At 37.1% G+C, this 20434-nt stretch overlaps 1 protein-coding gene across 5 annotated transcripts in view; it reads right to left on the bottom strand.

The window, feature by feature from the left end:
- Positions 1 to 20434, bottom strand: part of Asb5 (ankyrin repeat and SOCS box containing 5) — a 47006-nt gene that overhangs the window by 5185 nt on the left and 21387 nt on the right. For 3 of the 5 annotated variants that reach the window (XM_032919158.1, XM_032919156.1, XM_032919157.1), the window contains 3 exons: positions 3861 to 3940; positions 1188 to 1295; positions 23 to 173 (listed from right to left, as the gene is read on the bottom strand). In XM_032919158.1, coding sequence (XP_032775049.1) covers positions 23 to 173; positions 1188 to 1295; positions 3861 to 3940 — 339 coding nt within the window. Of the gene's footprint in view, positions 1 to 22; positions 174 to 1187; positions 1296 to 3860; positions 3941 to 7773; positions 7853 to 13481; positions 13673 to 20434 lie in introns of those variants that run through there. The other 2 variants (XM_032919160.1, XM_032919159.1) reach the window with 2 other exon arrangements.

Below are 20434 nucleotides of genomic sequence, written 5' to 3'. Positions count from 1 at the left end.
TTAACCCTACCCTGTAACTAACCTTTGCTGGCAGCCTCATGTGTTGGAGATGGAAAACAGGACTCCAGTTGGGCTTTGGCACCATACTCCAAAAGGAGCTCTGCACAGCTTGCACTGCCTTGTGAGCATGCGTTGAACAAGGGAGTCACGCCATCTATTGTGATTGCGTTTGCCTAAACAAAACCCAAAATCTGAGAATGAGATTTGAAAGTCACGAGGGACTAAGGAACTTGTTTTATGCACTGCCAAATGTTCTAGGATTTGCTGATTGGGAACTGTGAGGTGTAAGTAGGACAATGTGTGTTTACTTCATACATACATATCAAGGGAAGAAATTTTAAACCTTCAGGAAATCATAGAAACGTGATGCAGAAGAGGAGTCACAGGAATGGGCACCCTACTATTGAAATGCATTGGGAGACAACAAACAAGATTCAGGTATAGAACCTAGACCAATTCAATAGTAAGTCAAAAAAAGGAAGGAAGGACGGAAGGAAGGAAGGAAGGAAGGAAGGAAGGAAGGAAGGAAGGAAGGAAGGAAGGATGGATGGAAAGAAAGAAGGAAGGAAGGAAGGAAAAAAGGAAAGAAAGAAAGAAGGAAAGAAAGAGGAAAGGAAAGGAAAAGAAAAGGAAAAAGAAGAAAAGAAAAAGAAATTAGTAATGGTGAAAGAAATGATGAGGTCATTTTACTAGTGGATATTTAAATATGGCATATTGGTTATATTCTGGGATAGTGTGTGTGTGTGTATGTGTGTATTTTGAGAAGATCTCATATCACCTGAGCTAGCTTCAACTTTCTATATAGGATGGTTTTGAACTCCTTATTACCCTGCCTCCAAAGATACAGGAATACAGGCATGCGTCAAAGCTATTATTTCTGAGAAATTATTTCTGGAGACTTGTTCAGAAAGTAAGCAAAGATACACGATACAGATGCCCCTCTTTTGTTATTTTGATTCACAGAAGCAGGAAACCTAAGGAGCCTAAGGAGCCGCAGTGCACTGCTCTGAACGATGGCTGGGATTCCTTTGCAGGGTGTCCTGATGAGCTGAGGCAGTTCTAGCTGAGGCTGTTTGTATGTACTGTTATGTTTTCCACTATGAAAAATGGAGAGAAAATGAAAGAACGAGAACTTTGCTTCTGTTGGTCAAGAGGTGTGAAATCCTTAATTCACTTTTTAAACTTACATTAGCTCCAGCTTCCAAGAGAGTCCTTGCACATGCCACATGGTCACCCAGGCAGGCTTCATGGAGTGGAGTGACATGGTCTATAGTTACTGCATTTACGTTATAACCCTACAGTGAGAAAAGAAGGTAAACAACATCATCCATCCCTGTAAATGTCACAGAGAGTCTTTACAAGATGAAACAATCTAGCTAATTGGATTCCGGTTTAGCAGTTGAGCCAGTCAGTCGGAACTCCTTAACCTCCATTTATAGCTGCACACAGTATGCATGTTAGTATGACTGTGATGTCATCTGATTTATGTTCTAGGACTTTGATTTCAGCTAATCATTAGTCTGTCTTCAAATCAACTTCTTAATGCTTTTCTTCACGTGGTATTTGTGTCGATTGCTTCCTTAATATTCCATATCTCATTTTACTTCTGGTTCTGTCCTCCAGCTTTTTAGAGGAAATGTCTAAGTTGACAGAAGGAGGGCCCTTTCATTCAGGACAGGTTTAGGAGTCATATCCTTGCTGCTTCTGTTCGATGTTCTCAGCTTTGGATGCATGTGAATGTAACAAGTGGTGTGGCTGGCTCCTCACCTTAGCCATAGACCTAGCCACCAGACAGCCTCTTCATGACAATGTAAGCCAGAGAAAACCTTTTCCCGGAGTGGTTTCTTATAAGATAATTGGTCTCAGTAATGAGAAAAGTGATTGATACAAATCAATTATTTTGCTTTGCCCACTCACAGGGAATACATGGGTTGAAACATACACAATAAAAATGTGCAATTATTAAATGTCAATCAAAATTGATTTTAGGATGTTAAAGATGGGAAAGGTAACTACCTTTGATTATGATATAGCATATACATGTTTTAGCACACCATGCCAATAAATAAGTACTTATTTTAATATGTCCCATTCACAAGTGGGATTGAAACTTAGGAATCCCACCATTACTGTGGCACTGTTACCTAATGTCAACCATTTTGTTATTAGACTCTGACCCATTTTCTTTAGAGTTTATTTTCTTAAGGTTTTTCATTTTATAGAATCAAGACCTTTTATAAGATGGATAACTTGTTTTGACTGTGATTATACAATCAGTGGTTAATATAGACCAGGAAAACAGTTTAGTAAATTGATTTACAAATGTGTCAATAAATAGTTATTCATTTAGTGGAGAAGATTAAGTTATACAGTAGGGTTGAGAACTCTGTCTTCAAAATTAGACTTGTGCTTAAAGTGTGACCCACACAATAATCATGAACAAATACTTTGAGTTCTAAGTTTTAGGGTGGTCATGACAGTTAAACAGGATAAATAATTTTACAGCAATTATTACCATTTCCAGTTGGTAGAAAATAAGAGATTTCATTCCATTTTCTACCTTAATAAATACTTAGTGTGCTTCAGTTTAGCTTACAATTTGAGGCTAAATCATATAAAATTATTAGGATATAAGTTTGCCTTCTAGGGGGTCATTTGTAATTTTATTTCTGTTAGTGATCATTACTAAGAAATTTAAATGGCATTTCAAGGCAACAACACCTTCCTCACGCAGTACGGAGCCATAGGCATAGACACCCCACTGCATCTTTGTTGCTAGCACGTGGAGTCTTTAATCATCCTTATCCTTTCCAAGATCCTGAGTCCTTCCTGGTAAGCAATCTGGTTTGAGGAGATGCTGGCACTGCCTAGTGTGACCAGATGAGGGAAGCATGGGAGAGCTCTGGGGGAGACTCCCCCCCCCTTGGCCAGCATATCTGTGGACAGGAGGCACATTGGGAAACACTGTGACTGCCTTCCTCTGAAAGCACTATGTGGCCCTCTCCAAAGGATTATCTCTTGAAACCAATGACCTTTTTATACAGGTCCTCCCCCACCATGAAGTGATGAGCAAAGTAGTCACATGGCTGTCACAGGACTCCAAGGGAACACCTCGGACACATCGTCATGTTACAGGTGAGAAAATGAAACTCTCGGTAGGTGTGGCTGCCTCCAGTACCAAGTGTTGTTCAAACTAGGGTGTGAGGAACTTTTCTTTCTTCTAGCCATCCGAGGAATTCCTTTTTTATGTGACATGGGGAGTTATTAATGCCCCAACACTGAGTATACATTACAGTCAGATGCAAGGCTGAGAATATGCAATGGTCTGATCCAAGCTAATCTACTTTCTGATGGCAGGAGGGACCCACACTTTTCATTCTCCCTTTGCTCCCATTGAAGAAGTAGGCAGGTATAGAAATGAATATTTTCCTGCCTTCCCAAGCAGTTTGTCATATTTCACAAATTACCACAATGTAAAAGATGCTGCTTTCACATCTGATCTGACTACCCCTTTAGAGATATTATATGACCAAACTAAGTCTATAATTGGCTGTCCATATTGCACTATATAAAGTATATTTAGAGAGCTTAATAAGTAATACATAAATAAAATCACTAATTTCTAAATATCCTTGTTAATGACCAAATATACTATAAGAGAAAGTTGAAGTAGGAAGGCGCAGTAATATAACAAAACATTAATGAAGGAATTTCAAATGTAAAAAGAAACTATTGTCTTCTCTGACACAAGTTATAAAGTACTGTCACTTAAGGTTTATTACTTTTGAGTGGATTTGTTTTGACCATGTTCTATGCTCATGGGAAGCGAGCTTATTTTGAAGTACAATGTAATAGTTTACTTGTGATAATAATGTCCTCAGAGCAAGAAGACGACCTTGACTTGCAGCTTCATGCAGTGGTGATCGATCTGCCCAGGATCCTGTCCAAAAGAATGACAACAAAATTGTGGGGGTCAATGTAAACTCTATTAGGGTCCATCAGTTAAAATATCATATAAATTATACACAGTCAGCATTTAACAAGGTGACCCAGTTACTGTTCCTATCTTAGGAAACTTGATCTTTAGCTGAAGGATCCAGCTAGTGAGTTTGTGAATCAAGATGTGCTTTAGAATTGACTTTAGACTTAAAGTATCTACTGAATTATCAACTATAAGGGATTAGTTATAAAAATGTCCTAAAGTTGCTTTCCCATATATAACCAGGAATAAATTGTATTTTTAGCAGTGCTCACAGCCAGACTCATGTCTTCACACCCTAAGCACAGGCCTCAGACTGTCCTAGTCCTGATGTGCATGAACTGTAAGATGTTGCTTAAAAGGTCAAGTAACTATTCCCTAAGTCTAAAACATAGTATAACCTAGGTAGGTCTGAGAAATGGTTATCAGAGGGGACACAGGGTCATATTTTCGAAATGGTGCTACTATTGTCAAAGGCTCACTGGTAGAGCATTCATTCTCCATGTATTTGATGTGGGTGGGCTAGGGCACTTAGCACCCAACCTACATGCCATGCCTCATAATTTCCTCTTCTCAGGTGTCTCTCATACCACACCCACTAGGTAAAGCAGTCTTCTTGAATGAACTTTCTTCTCTTCCTCTTCCAAAACTGCTCCTACCTTGTTTTTCCTGGTGGTTCACCATAATTTTTCTACAATTAAACGAATCCAGGCTGCCTCTACTGGCTTAATTTTCTGGATATTGTAGATAATACCTATCATATTAAAGACTTAATGTGATCACTTAAAGGTCTTTCAAGTGATTAAACAGACTAGGATTGCCAGAAAACACCCATTTAGATAAATTTTAAGAAATAAAAGCTACACTGACTAGAGAGAAAATATTCATTAAATAATATGATTTTGAATCCTAATATCTATCTTATCTATTCTCAATCCACCATTAAATTGATAAGATAGGATAATGATTTTTAAGGCTTCTGATTAACTTTACCACATAAGTAAATTTGTTATAAAATCACCCGAATGTTCATAAAAACGCAAGTTTTATGAAATGCTGTCTAAAATTTGTTTAAATAAATTATAAAATTATTGGGGCTATAAGTACAGAAAATGCTGTATTTTAGAAGTGATTTCATTATTTCCATCTTTTAGAGAATTCAAAAGCCCAATTTAATTCTACCCATGAGTTAGTATTATCATTTTTATAGTAAGTTTTACCAGAACTCTGTAAATGATCTCCAAATAATTCCAATGACCAAAGTCTGGATACATGTGACAGGAAAGATAAGAGAGCACATGAGTATGACACTGAGGATTGAAATCACTTGTCAATCAACAATGTCTGTATATTTAATGCCATAACAATAGTTCATGGAAAATACAAGTATTAAAGTAGGGGCAAGAGAATATTTTCTCTTAACTGTTGTTGACTTAAAGCATGATCGTATTAGTTAATGTTAAATAGACTCACTATATGTATGACACTAGGTCTAAGCAATTTTCACGTATTCATACCTACATACATGCAAACTGACATGCACCCAGGCATAGACACCACACATACACATTCACAAAAAGAAAGGAAGGAAGAAAGAAAGGGAGGGAAGGGAGGGAGGGGGAGAGAGAGAGAGAGAGAGAGAGAGAGAGAGAGAGAGAGAGAGAGAGAGAGAGAGAGAGAGAGAGAGAAAGCAGGTAATGGTGCTTGCCAACTTGATTGGATCCCTGGAACCCCCACAATGGATGGAGCTAACCAATTCCTACAACTGTGTTCTGTCCTCCATGTATGTGCTGTGACCTAGATTCCAAGATGAAATGTAATGCTACACAAATCACACACATCTGTTTGTTTTATCACTAAAGATTTTAGTGCAAAATGAAATGTGGGGGACTTCAAAATGTAGATGAATTATTTTTTTATTAATTTTTTTTGCATTTGAGAACTTATTTTCTTTATTTTTTTATTAGATATATTTCTTTACTTACATTTCAAATGTTATTCCCTTTCCAGGTTTCCTGTCCATAAACCCCCATCCCCTCCCCCCCCCCATAATGGTATTCCCCCCATCCATCCCCTTACTGCTCCCCCATATTCCCCTGCATCGGGGCTCCAACCTTGGCAGGACCAAGGGCTTCCCCTTCCACTGGTGTCCCAACAAGGCTACATATGCAGTTGGAGCCCTGGGTCAGTCCATGTATAGTCTTTCAGTAGTGGTTTACTCCCTGGAAGCTCTGGTTGGTTGGCATTATTGTTTTTATGGGGTTGCAAGCTCCTTCAACTCTTTCAATCCTTCCTCTAATTCCCCCCAAGTGGGTTTTGTTCTCAGTTCAGCGGTTTGCTGCTAGCATTGACCTCTGTAGATCAATTCTTACAGAGAGCATTCAAACAAGAAAATGTTAGCTTTCAAAACACATCACATATTGGGATTACTACTTAGATTCATAAACAGAGGGATAGAAAATCATGAGTTTCACACAATCAATGCTTGAATTCAATTACTTATGATATTTACAGTGTCAAGATTTAGTTTTTTTATAATGATGCAATAAAGTTTACTATGTTTAATTTTCTTAAAGAATCATATCCAAATTATATGATTCTGCTGCATTATGACTACCCATTTCCCCACTGTCTCTAACAGGACAGTCAGATGCTAAGATTGACAAAGGCCTAAAAAATGACCCCTGATGTGTTTTTTAGGCCAGGTCCTTTCCAGTGTTGTGAAGGCCTTTAAGAAGCAACAAAGCTAACATGGTTTATAGCTGAGGGTTCTTGCACAGCTTGCCTCTGTATTCTCATGGTTTGTTCATCAGAATGATCGTATTAATGCTCAGAACAATTGGTCCCATCGCCACCAAAATAAACAACTGCATTACACTTTCTCTTTTTGGATTAAATCAATTAATTAATCAATAAATGAACCAATTTATGACTATAAACCAAGAAATAATTTATAATATGCATACCACCATATAAAAAAATAATTTGTTAGCCAGGAGGTGATAGGATACACCTTTAATCCTAGCACTCAGGAGGCAGAGGCTGGCAGATCTCTATGTTAGAGGCCAGCCTGGTCTACAGGACAGACAGACAGAGCTTCACAGAGAAATACTGTCTTGAAACAGATGAAACAAAAAAACGATTTTTTAAAATTCTACTTAACTGATTTCCAAGCAACCTCATATCACTGGCTTCCTCTAATTTCTTAGGAAAGTTTCTGTAATTAATCTTGGTAAATGAGAATCAAAAGATATTAGATCACATTCTAATCCTGTTTCAAAATATTTTTACCCATCCCTTCTATTCCCAGTCAATATCAGAAACTTAGTAATTATAAGTTACAAGTATCTATTCAAATACATTCAGTGTAAAATATATTGTTCTATATGAACATGATTTATATTATTTTTATGTTTTTCTAAGATCAAACAAGATATAAATATATTCATATATAGCTATTTCAATCTCTGTCTTTTTAGTATCTAGGATAAAGCCAATAAAATCCTTACCTGAAAACTATTCAGCTTAACTCATCAAGGTAAGTTATCAGTATGAAATTGTTTTACAAAATATCTGTAACTTTCATCATGTTAATCAAACGCATACTGCTGTTGTCTGTGGAGCATTGTACGGGTGAGTATCTGGATTTAGAAACAGCAAGCGTTCCCAGACATCTGGTTTATTATTACATAGTAAGAGCCTGCACTACTTTGTAAATATCACACTGCAAGCACAAAACATTCATAGTTTAATATCTATATGTATACAGTTTCATAAAGATCTATATACCATACCTAAGTCACCATCTCCCCACGGCACTTCAAGCCAGCCACTGCTGAGGTAAATTTGACTCATCTTTTTTTAGCAGCCCCCCCCACACCCAAAAAAAACTTCACTCGTCGTTTACTGGTTGTGTTCAGCCATTTTAAGGACCTTAAAGCTCCTTGTAATATGATGACTTGTTTCTTAGAAAATCTGATCTATCTTCAAAAGTGTTTTGCCACCCCCTCACTGAGTGTTCTCTCTGAGAAATAGTAACCCTAGCTTATTTTTATCCTTAAGACCATGGCTCTTGTCCTGAAATGAAAGCATTTTACTTTTACTTCTGTCCTTGGCTATGGTGAGATGGCATTATTTAGACTTTTCCTGTTCCAAATCTTGGCCCCATCAGTGACGTGACATCTGTTCTCCCTTAAGAGCCAACTTAGCAATGTTGTAGAGGACTTGAGAGTTTTGGAATGCCTGCTTTTTTTTCCCTAATATTTTCCCAAATAGAAATTGCACCACACTTACCTCAAACAGGGAATTATAAGCAGGTGACAATCGGTGGCACTTTTTATATAACTTTTTCATTTTGTTGAGAAATTTGAGGCATTTTGTAGCTGCCTTACTTATGACACATTAAATCAACTGTGTTCTTTGCAATGGGTACAGATTCACTCTGAATTCAAGGCAACTTAACTTTAGGACTGTAGTTGACAAGAATTCTATGTAAAAGTCTGTAATTTGAAAATTTAAAGAAGTCCCCAAATATAAGTAAGGTGCAGGCCCAACAGCAGTTAGTCCACATCCTTTTATAGATTAAAAATAAGTCACCAGACATGGAATGAACTATGATGTGTTCTCTCAAACAACCAGATTAACAGAAATTCTCGAAGACATGTCAAAACCAGTGTCTTCAAGAAGTGAGACTGATCTCGTCTTGCTATTACTATCATCTCTGTAAAACATTCCTTATAATAATGTTATCATAAATTTAGCTGAACCCTCCATTGCTACAGAATAATATACTGAATTACATGGACATGCAACTTACTCTAATTTCTTATTGTTCACTATGAGTCATCGAGTATCTCATAAGACAGCCTGTGCCTACGGGGTTGGACAGAAATAGAAAAGCTAAGAAAAAAAAGAAATCTGTTACCGTTTATCCTAAGGAAATGAGCCAAATGTTCAATGTCTCTTACCTGATCAGTTTTGTTTGTTTTTTTTTTTTTTGCTATAAATATCACAAAATCAAGAGAAATGAATTTGAAGATCATTTTCAGGAAAAAGTTTTAATTTGAGGGAGATAATCTTAACCATACCGTTAACCACTACAGATCAATGGTGCTTCCACACTATTATTCTGATCTTGGACATCAGATAAGATAGTCGTGCTTTTAAAATCAAGCGTACATATGTAGCTACCTATGTGACCTTTGGAAGTTAGCACCTGAAAGTCAGGTTTTTATAACTGCAAATGCTTCAATATCTCCACCTCTTTCATGGGATTAAGGTGAGTGTTAATAAAGAATGCAGCCTAGTACAATTTTTATAAAACAAAAATTTTCATGTCTCTTTCTCTGGAACTTTTAAATGTATATCACTTTTTTTAAAGAAAGTTAAAATTGGTTCCTAGTTTCTGAAATCTTCCATGAAAAAGAAAATATATATATATATGTATATATATGTATATATATATATAAAGTTAAAAGAAAACAGCTAACACCACTACTGAGTTTATTAGAATCAAATAAATAAAATTGTAACTACATAACTATGTTCAACTAACTTCAGGTCAGTTTATCTTTATGCTAGCACTACAAATAATCATAGATCTTCCTGGATTTTTCTCAGCAGTCAGATGAGCATTGTAATCAATAGACATTAGTGGCCATTTTTATGATCGCTGACTAAAATATTGTGTGAAACCAATGAAATGAAATAGTACATTTCAGTTGAAAGCCAAATACTGAGGTTATACTTTACTTCTTTCTTCTTTAAAATTGTTATTAATCATTTTTCATATGATGTTTTAATCATATTTCTCCTTCTTCACTCTCCCAGCTCCTCCCAGATCCTCCCCACCTACCTACCCAACAAATTTCATGTTTTCTCAATACCTCTTCCAAAAAAAAAGAAAAGAAAAGAAAAGAAAAGAAAACTAAAAACAGGGGAAATTCCCCCTCAAAAAATGAAAATCAAAATAGAAATAAACTATTCATCAATAAGACACAAAATATCAAAACCAAAATCACACACAGAAACTATGGAGACAATTAAAGGGCTGGAGAGAGAGTTCAGTAGTTCTGAGAACTTGTTCTTTCAGAAGACCCTGTTTGGGTCCCAACACCCACATGGTAGTTCACAAGCATCCAGAACTAGAGTTCTAGAATTTAAAACCGCCTCTTTGGTCTCCACTGGCACCAGATATGACATGGAGCACATACATAAATGTATGAAAAACTCTCCTCACTGATACACATAAAACATATGTTAAAAAGTATTTAATGTTATGCCTTGATATGGGCTTTTGTTATTAATGAGTTGATGAATAAATACATTATTAAGACATTAACATTGTACAGACTAGCAGCCATCAATGTGAAGGTTCTCATGGTTTCTATTCATCATCCAGCATCATTTTGATCCCCCTTTCATTATTATGGACAACTCCATAATGTAGGGGTCTGCCTGATTCCCCATAAACCTCAGTGCCCTCATTGGAGCACATCCAGACAAAGTCCTGACTTCACCAAGCATTTCTAAAAGCGAACACATTGTTTTCTTAAAAGCAGCTACTTTTTATTTTGTTTCTAAACAGAATCACCATCCTTCCATATGGCCATAGTAAATTGGTTAAGCCTATGGTTTTCAAGAACCTCATAGGATTGACAGTTCTTGTGTTTTCTGATAGGAATCAGCTCTTAGTGGCTCAGATGTTATCTTTTCATCACGTTCTCTCTATTGTGGATCCTCACTGTCCCAAGGTGAGGCTTTGTGTCTCTCTTTACTAATCCATGAGACCTTTACTAGTCCCCTGGATATAGATAACACCCACAGGTTGGGTGCCCTAATTGTGTATTTCTAGACCAGTCCTCTCGTCTAAATTTAAGACTTTGTTTCCACCTGGCTATCCAACTTCTTCATTTAGATGTCTAAACAGGCACCTTAACTTAAGGGAATCCTTCACTGGAGGCCCCTAAAACCCTACTGTTGGTAAATGGCAATTCGACCATTAATCACAACTTTTAAAAAATAGCATGTCAAAATAAGATGGAGCACACTGTTCACACTGCTTTGAATATATTTTGGGTTTTGTTTTCATGGTTTTTAGATAGTATAGTCCAGGCCATTTTGGAACTTTTTAGGTAGCTCAGACTGCCCTTACACTCAATGACAATCATCCTGCTCCAGCTTCCAGTAGGCTGAAATTACAAAAGTCACTTACCATGTCAGTATTCTGTTTCATTTAGTTATGGTGGTCATTGTTTCACGTCCCAAAATAAAATTCTGTAACATTTTACATAGCTGCTCTATGATAGATATAGTTTATGGTAACCATATAACTACTTACCTCATCATAGATCAACTAATGATTACTAAATTTTTATTACATTTAATTATTTAATGTGTGTCTGTGTGTATACAAGTATGTGTGTCACATGTACATTCAGGCCAATGCATGTGGGTAGATGTCAGAGAACAACTTGGGGGAGATATTTTTGTCTTTTTACTACGTGGATTCTGAGAACCAAACCCAACTTGACAAGCTTTGCAAGGGGGTATATTCCTTTTATACTCTAAACCATTATTCTGGGTGTAAACATTTCCCATACATTGATGACTCCAATTGTTCTCTCAACTTGAGTTTCCATATCTAGTTGACTACTCAGTGACTCCCCTTAGATATCTAAGTATGTAACTGAATAACTAATCCAATGTAACTGAACCCTTGATTTGAAGACCTTAAAATCTCCTTATTGGAGGAAAAACCCTTGGTCCTGTGAAGGCTCATTTCCCCAATGTAGGATAATGCCAGGATGTAGAGGTTGGAGTGAGTGGGTCGGAGTGGGAGCATCCTCATCGAAGCAGGGGGAGGAATGAGGGGGTATGGGAGAGGGGGAAAAAGGGGATAACATTTGAAATGTAAATACATAAAATATCCAAGAAAAACAAAATTTAAAAAAACACAAAAAGACAAAACAACAACAAAAAATATCCTTATTGGTAAATCATAAAATTCTACCTATCTATAATTTCCCTGGCCCTCAAATGGCTTCTAGATTTAGAAAATCAGCACAATCATGTTCCTTTGTGAATATCCCTACATATATGCTTAGGATGAATTCCTGAAATTTTGATCCTTTTCATCAAATCGACCTGTATCATGACTGGACCAATTTACACTAATATTAACAGGGTTGAAAAATTCTGAACTTCAATTGAATAGAAGTTTGGTAAATAAGTCTTGTTTTTTTTTTCACCTCAAAACACAGGCAGGTTATTTCTCATTTACCATAATTTCAGTAGATTTAAAGTAGGTCAAAGGTCATTTATCATTGTTACATTTGGAATGTAAATTTATGGCTTAATTTCAACCTCCTATGAAGTTTCTATCAGCCTAAGATGCAAAGACTCATTGAGGTGAATTTAGACACTAGATTTTTGTGTTCTCTTACACATCAATCGTTACTACTTTCTGAGGTCTACCACAAAGATCTTTTTTACTCCATTTAAGAAAAGTCCAGAAGATGTTTATTTCTACCATAATCACTATATTCACTGAAGACATAAAAGTTTATAAGGTGCTATGAGGTTACTTATTTCATGCTTTCCTAGGGCTGTCTCTAACCCTACCAATAAAATAACAGTTTGTACATTGCTGAATTAGGCTTTCATGTTTTAAAATGACAGCTCATTTGTTTCTGCCTGTTTCCTTTGTAGTCAATTTTTTGCTCATATTTTAGGGCTATTTTATTGTTAAGCATATTGATAACATTTGAAAAGGAGCAAGGTTTGTAGTGAAGAGAAACAATCCAATCACTTGTTTCAATCTTTTAAAGAAATAACATGTGTTCCTACTTAAAAATGTTTCCTCTGAAAGTTAACCATCATTTATAAATAACCATCTTCAAACCCCATTACACAGTAAACATAACTGTTATGAAGGGATGTTTCAGACTCTCCATTTCCAACATTTATTTCTTTTATGGATTATATTAGTGTTCTGTTTTTTTCTAAGGTATTTTCTCTTTTTAACATAAAATTCCCTCCCATAACTTACTCTTTTAACTGCTGTGTTCATCCTTCTTTATATTTAATACACTTTTCTATTATTAAAATTCACATAGTGTAAGGACATTTCCACAAGGTCCTTGCACTCATATTCTTACTTAAATCATCCTTCCAGCATATGGTTCAATTTACATGATTTTTAAAATCCATATTGCTCTTAAGCAGTCTTTTCCTACTTAATAGCCTGTATCAATTTCCATGCCAGTTAGAGATAACCAATAAAAGGAAGAGAGGATTAACCCAGTAAAAGTTTACCATCGTCTTTAATATACAATCAAAGTGGAGAATCAGCAGATGCATTTTCAAAAACCTAAAAGATGAGAGCGCTGTCCTATGCCATGCCATACATCTCAAAATCCACACTCTGGAAAGCACCCACAGTTTCAAGTTAGTATTTACAAAATAGGTCAACATAGTTTATTACAACACCTGCTATACTAACCTTGACTGGTCAGAATACCCCAGCTAGCTTTGCGCTTAGAAGAACATTCCTCTACATTTGCTAGCTTTCTTTTCGTGAGGATTTGCTTAATGCCGTTGTTCCCTTCAACAGCAATGTCTGCCGACATACTTGGGTTGGTGTTATTTGTCTGTAACAAACAGGTGTCACAAGAACAAGTCCTCTACCCAGAAGAAGTAGTAGCATCTGGTTTTTTTTTTTTTAACCTACTTTTTTTCCTTCCTTCAGACTTTCACAAAGGTTCCTGTGTGCTGCCTGGAGAAAGGCTTCGACTTTGAACACTATTCAGAAATACTTGGAAAGGGGCTGGTGGATGCAGTGTGGGGGAAGGGCCAGGAACGTTGTACCATTTTCTATTTTTAAAGCAGAGACTCTCCGCAGCAAGATGTTTAACTCTTTGTGTGATCCAAAATGGAAAACATTACTAAAATGCCTTTTCTTGATAAGGACAAAAGATGAATACCCGGTTACTTTGATATCAAAGCCTATTTCTTTGACATGTAAGACGATCAAATGTAAAATTGCCCACTGATAACGGCTGCAGACAGAACTTCATCGTCAAAGGGCTCAAAAGTGATCAAGGAGTCCTGAGGCTTGCCCCCATCATCATCACACATAAGCATTGTATGTGCATTAGAACCAGGTGGCATCTAACTCATGCCTTCAGTTTGTGAGGATCTAAGGTTAGAATGTACAAATCGCCGGACATCTTATTCATGTAGGCACAGCTCACTGTTGTGTTTTGTTTCCTAGAGGTCATTCCTAAACCACAACACGTCAGAGGCAATTTAAGTACAGCTGAGATTTTTCGCCCTAAAAGGAAAAGCTGGAGGGGTGAGAGGAAAAAGGAAACGTGTGCCTGCTTTTTTGCTGGCATGTGGAACTGAGCAGAGCTCCATGAAGAAGGGAAGAAAAGCAACTGAACCGTGATGGGACTCCAAGGATTAACTGAGCTGCTCATCATATTACCGGGTATTAACATCCTGAGATCTGCCCAGATGAATACTGGTGACAGAGCCCGATACCTTATTACCACTGAAAAGGCTCTAGCTGCTATTGGCCCAGAGAGGAAATGAAATAACCAGAGCTCTGTCTCCCTGCAATACGTCAAGTAAGAGGGGAAAAAATATTTAGTAAAGAAAACGAGTTCCCACGCTCTTCTTGTTTACATCTGCTGCTACATTACCGTGCTGGTATTTACATCAAATATGTAACTAACCGGATACCAAAAATGTTATTATCTCAAGTTCTGGGCTTACTACTTGGAAGTTTCTGGAAATGTCACTTAAAGTACCCCATCTTCATTTCCTATACCATAGGTCATGTGAGTGGTATCACCATCTTCTAAGTATAAGAATCTTTGATTCAGTTTTTTAATGAGTCACACGCAAAAGAAAAGCTAGCACATGAATATTAGGTACAATATATTACCACCAAGGGGCCCAGATATTTCCAATCAAACAAACTCAGAGACAGCTCATCTCAGGCAATTTGCATGGGTAGCTCATTCCCTAGATGAAATAAAGACTAAAAAGGCCTATTCAGTCTTTGGTGTTCAACTTGAGCCAATGATAATTAACTACTGGCTCCTTTATGTATAGTTTATTCTCACAAAGAAAGTATGAATTCTTAACAAGAAAAGTAAATACTTTTTTACTTTTTAAAATTTATTATTTAATTACTTTTTAAAAGTAATTAAATCAATGAAAAGAAAGTTTCAGATACTGGAGTAATTTTGCCCTTAAGATGGTTGTAGATATGATGCAAACAAATTTCCAGTGCAGAGAGGGGCAAAAAACAAAATAAGGCAAAATAAGACAAAAACTCAACTATCACCACTTAGCTAGACCAGCATCATTCCTTACTTCATTCTAAATACTATCTTTATACCCACAGATAAATGTAGCTCTCACTGCTCATCTAAGAAGCTTCTCTGGAACAACGGAAACCATCAAAGAAAACTACAACTGAACACAATAGAGAGATTAAAAGATTCTGGGAAACCTGGCTCCAATAGATACTACTCCATCACAGCTCCTGCCACTATGGCTCAGAAAACTGGGGAAGAGAGGGAGGAAAGGCTACAAGAGCTAGAATACCAAGAAGTCTTCCGTGAATCCATTTCTCCTGTAAATGGCGGCATGAGCACGACCACAACAATGGCAACGCCAATGGCTACGTTAATGTGGAAGGAAGAAAATATCACAGGTCTGACTCCTAGACAAAGAAATACAGGCAACAATTGACTTCTGGGAGAAGGAATCTGCTTCTTCTAAGAATGAACACCCTTATTAGTTTTCCAGTACAGAGGGGCCAGCTTTGAAACTATATACACAGCACTAACAAAATCGAGAGAGAGGGGAGGGAGGGAGGGAGAGGGAGAGGGAGAGGAAGAGGGGAGAGGAGAGGGAGAATAATAGTTAAAATATATCAACTTGAGGAAGGTGATTGGAGAGGTTGAAGGGAGGGTAAATGGGAGGATGAGGTTGACAGAGGAAAGCAGAAGTGATACAATTCTATTTTAATCAATAAACATGTATTTTAAAAAATATGACATTGGATTTAACCATGTCTTTATTTTTTTATTTTAATTGAGTTGAGTTATGAGTTGGCTTGGAGATAGACTGAAGCAGATGTTTTTTTCCTTTTTAATATTGTAATTTATTCAGAAAAAAAGTGGATTTGTAGAAGTGACTTCACAGATTAAGAGATGTGTTATAGGTCATTCAATTAAAAAGTACAAAGGGTTGAACAGAGTCTGATCATTTTATGCATGCTCTGCTTAGCTGCATGTTTCACTAAAATAAACACACAATAAAGACTTGAAGCAGATCCCTTAGGATGTTGCTTATCTATGTGCAAATGAGGATGGACTCTGTAATCTCTACCCATACAAAGGAATCTAAGATCTTTCCCTAGTGTGAGTGAAAAAAGACAAGCTGGTTATATTATAGGGAATCATTAGGTCTTATAAGTAGGTAGACAGACCAGGATAAAACAAAACACTAGGGAAATTAAAGAAAATCATATCCTATAGAAGATGATGAACGCTAAATTACTAATTTTAGAGAAAAAGCAACGAAGAAATACTTTGAACTAGAGATGACCCAGTATTTATACTGATAGTGTCAGAAAACGGAAGGATCCAATTTTATTCCAATTTTATTAGTGCCAATGTGTCTGAACACACATTTTGGGTGTGATCAACAATCTCCAATAAGAAAGCGAGGTTAAAAGAATTCACAGCTGAGGAATGCCGAATGGCCGAGAAACACCTAAAGAAATGTTCAACATCCTTAGTCATAAGGGAAATGCAAATCAAAACAACCCTGAGATTTCACCTCACACCAGTAAGAATGGCTAAGATCAAAAACTCAGGTGACAGCAAATGCTGGCGAGGATGTGGAGAAAGAGGAACACTCCTCCATTGTTGGTGGGATTGCAGACTGGTACAACCATTCTGGAAATCAGTCTGGAGGTTCCTCAGAAAATTGGACATTGAACTGCCTGAGGATCCAGCTATACCTCTCCTGGGCATATACCCAAAAGATGCCCCAACATATAAAAAAGACACGTGCTCCACTATGTTCATCGCAGCCTTATTTATAATAGCCAGAAGCTGGAAAGAACCCAGATGCCCTTCAACAGAGGAATGGATACAGAAAATGTGGTACATCTACACAATGGAATATTACTCAGCTATCAAAAACAATGACTTTATGAAATTCAGTAGGCAAATGGTTGGAACTGGAAAATATCATCCTGAGTGATCTAACCCAATCACAGAAAGACATACATGGTATGTACTCATTGATAAGTGGCTATTAGCCCAAATGCTCGAATTACCCTAGATGCCTAGAACAAATGAAACTCAAGACGGATGATCAAAAAGTGAATGCATATCGCTCCTGAGAGACACAGCCAGAATACAGCAAATACAGAGGCGTATGCCAGCAGGAAACCACTGAACTGAGAACAGGACCCCCGTTGAAGGAATCAGAGAAAGAACTGGAAGAGCTTGAAGGAGCTCGAGACCCCATATGTACAGCAACGCCAACCAACCAGAGCTTCCAGGGACTAAGCCACTACCCAAAGACTATACATGGACTGACCCTGGACTCTGACCTCATAGGTAGCAATGAATATCCTAGTAAGAGCACCAGTGGAAGGGGAAGCCCTGGGTCCTGCTAAGACTGAACCCCAGTGAACTAGACTGTTGGGGAGAGGGCAGCAATGGGGGAGGGTTGGGAGGGGAACACCCATAAGGAAGGGGAGGGGGAGGGTGATGTTTGCCGGAAACCGGAAAGGGAATAACACTCGAAATGTATATAAGAAATACTCAAGTTAATAATAATAAAAAAAAAAAAAAAGAAAAGCGAGGTTAAAGTGATAGACATTTACTAGGAGCCTTCAACTCCTAGAAGCTCTTGTAGAGGAGAGAAATCCTTACTTTTTAGACATTGCAAGCCAGAATGCTAAAACCTGAAGCATTATGGCAGAAATCTACATATCAATGTAAAGCAGGATTAGGCAAGAATAAAAAAAAAAAAAAAAGACTAGAAAGTGCACCTACCTTCTGACCACTTAAAAAATCTAAATTCAAGGCAAACATTTAAACTTTTAAGTTGGCACAGCCAATCACATGGATTGTTGCTTCTGAGAAGTACTGTTTAGATAAGTAAATGAATGCCAGACAATTCCCAGATTAGTGCTTCTGAGAGATATTTCTGAGTGATGGTACTTGGATCCAGGGCAGCTTTTCTTCCACTGTCAGAAAGAGACAATAAACAAGCAAACCCTGCTTACATCTTGATTGGCGCCTTCCCCAGTGTTTTACTAAGCAGTGTTTCAAGTGCATCCACATAAATATCACCCGCCTCCAACAATTACCAACTCATAGTTTGTCTTGTCATCTACAATGTACTCTGAAAACACTTCTAGGGTTCTTTGGTGATAAATCTTAGTATATCATTTCATCCATAAATATTTCAGCATCTGTATCTAACCTTTTCACTATAATCACAGTATCATAATTAAGGAAAAACTAATTTTACTATAAAAACAAGCATAGGTTGACAATTTTTATTTCCCATAGAGGATCTCAATTTATAAACTTGCTTCTAAAAGGAGACTTTAATTTGTATAACCTTTAAAACTTTACTATTGGGAAAAATAATATATAAAACACACACTTGTGATCCCCTCAAAACACTAAATAGTGTCTTTTATTCTCTATTGTATTTTGTGTATGTGGTGTGCTTGTGTCTGTGTTTTTGTATTTGTAGGTGTGTGTTTGTTAGTGTATGTGTGTGTATGGTGTTTGTGTGTACATGATGTGTGTGTATGTTGTATTTGTGTGCTTGTGTCTGTGTGTATATAGTATATGCATTTGTGTGTGCATATGCATTGTATGTTTGTGTATATGGTGTGAGTGTATGTTTGTGTGTGTGCTTATGTTTGTGTATATGATATATACGTGTGTTTGTGTATGTATATGGTATGTGTGTATGTTCCTGTGTATCTGTGTGTATATGTGTGAGTATGTGTATGTGTGGGGTGTGTGTTTGTGTATGATATGTGTATTGTACATTTGTGTGTTTGTGTGTATATATGGTATACGTTTGTGTGTATGTATATGGTGTGTTTGTGTGTATATATGGAGTATGTGTATATGGTATGTTTTTGTCTGTGTGTATATGGTATGTGTGTGTGTTATGTGTGTTTGTGTAATACATGGAGTGTGTTCATGTATATGGTATAAGTTTATGTCTATGTGTATATATGGTATGTGTGTATCTTTGTGTGTCTGTGTGTTTGTGCCCATGCATATCATATGTATATGTGTTTGTGTGTATATATGGTGTGTGTATGTTTGTGTGTTTCTGTTGTATATTTGTGTGTATGTATGGTTTATGTTTGTATGATATGGTGTGTTTGTGTGTATATAAAATGTGTTTGTGTGCATATATGGTATGTTTATGTCTGTGTGTGTATATGGCATGTGTGTGTGCCTGTGTGTATATGGTATGTGTTGTCGAATGTGCATGTGTGTCATGTGTGTGTTGTGTGTGTAGTATGTATATATGTACATATCTCAAATGTGCTACCCCAGGGATTGAACTCAGGATGCCAGACATGCATTGTAACTACTTTTCCTTTTGAACAACCTCTTTGCCCTCACACCATTTTCTCAAGTATAAGATTCTCATGCTTAACAGATATTTAGTCATCCTAGTTGCTGATGGGTCAGTGAGTACTACACAGGATCTTCTTCACTTTATGCCATCACAGAAGCACCTCAGAATGCCTTACCTCTCAGTGGCAAGTTCTCACCCTTACACAGTCTCATGGCTCACTCCCAAGAGGCTGTGTTGGAACTTCCTTACAGGGTCATGTGTCCATCCAATTCCTAGAAGATGTTTCTGAGCCCCATCCTTGCTTCATTTTACTTCCTATTCTATTTTATTTAAACATGAATAGCTCTAAATCTGGTGGCTCAGTGAGATTCAATGACGATAGACTGACTCTGAGGGCAAGTCAACCAGGAGTGTCTGCACTGATTGTTATCTAATAGTTAGCCTCTGTTTCAAAAGTCAGTGAAACATACAGTGACCTGTCTTGGGGTCTATGATATTTTCCCTTTTAACTAGAGCAGTCTGGATAGAAAAGGGCATAGGTGACTTAAAAGTCACACCTACAGAAAAGGTGGCTGGATAGCCACAAGATAGTACATAAGGCAAAATAAGCACTGTGGCAAAAGGAGAAATTTTGAGAAGACATGGAACATTAATAAGATCTAAATTTTGCCAGCTTAGGTACAATTTAACAAACATAAGCAGTGTGCGGTCAGGTCCAAGCTGGAGAGATGGCTAAGTGGATACAAGCATTGGTTGTTCTTCCAGAGGACTTGAATTCAATTCCCAGCACCTACATGG

Source organism: Rattus rattus, chromosome 13, assembly GCF_011064425.1.
Source record: "Rattus rattus isolate New Zealand chromosome 13, Rrattus_CSIRO_v1, whole genome shotgun sequence".
Lineage (NCBI taxonomy): Eukaryota > Metazoa > Chordata > Mammalia > Rodentia > Muridae > Rattus > Rattus rattus.
The sequence above is the reverse complement of the archived record's forward strand: the minus strand, read 5'-3'. Positions and strand labels throughout refer to the sequence as shown.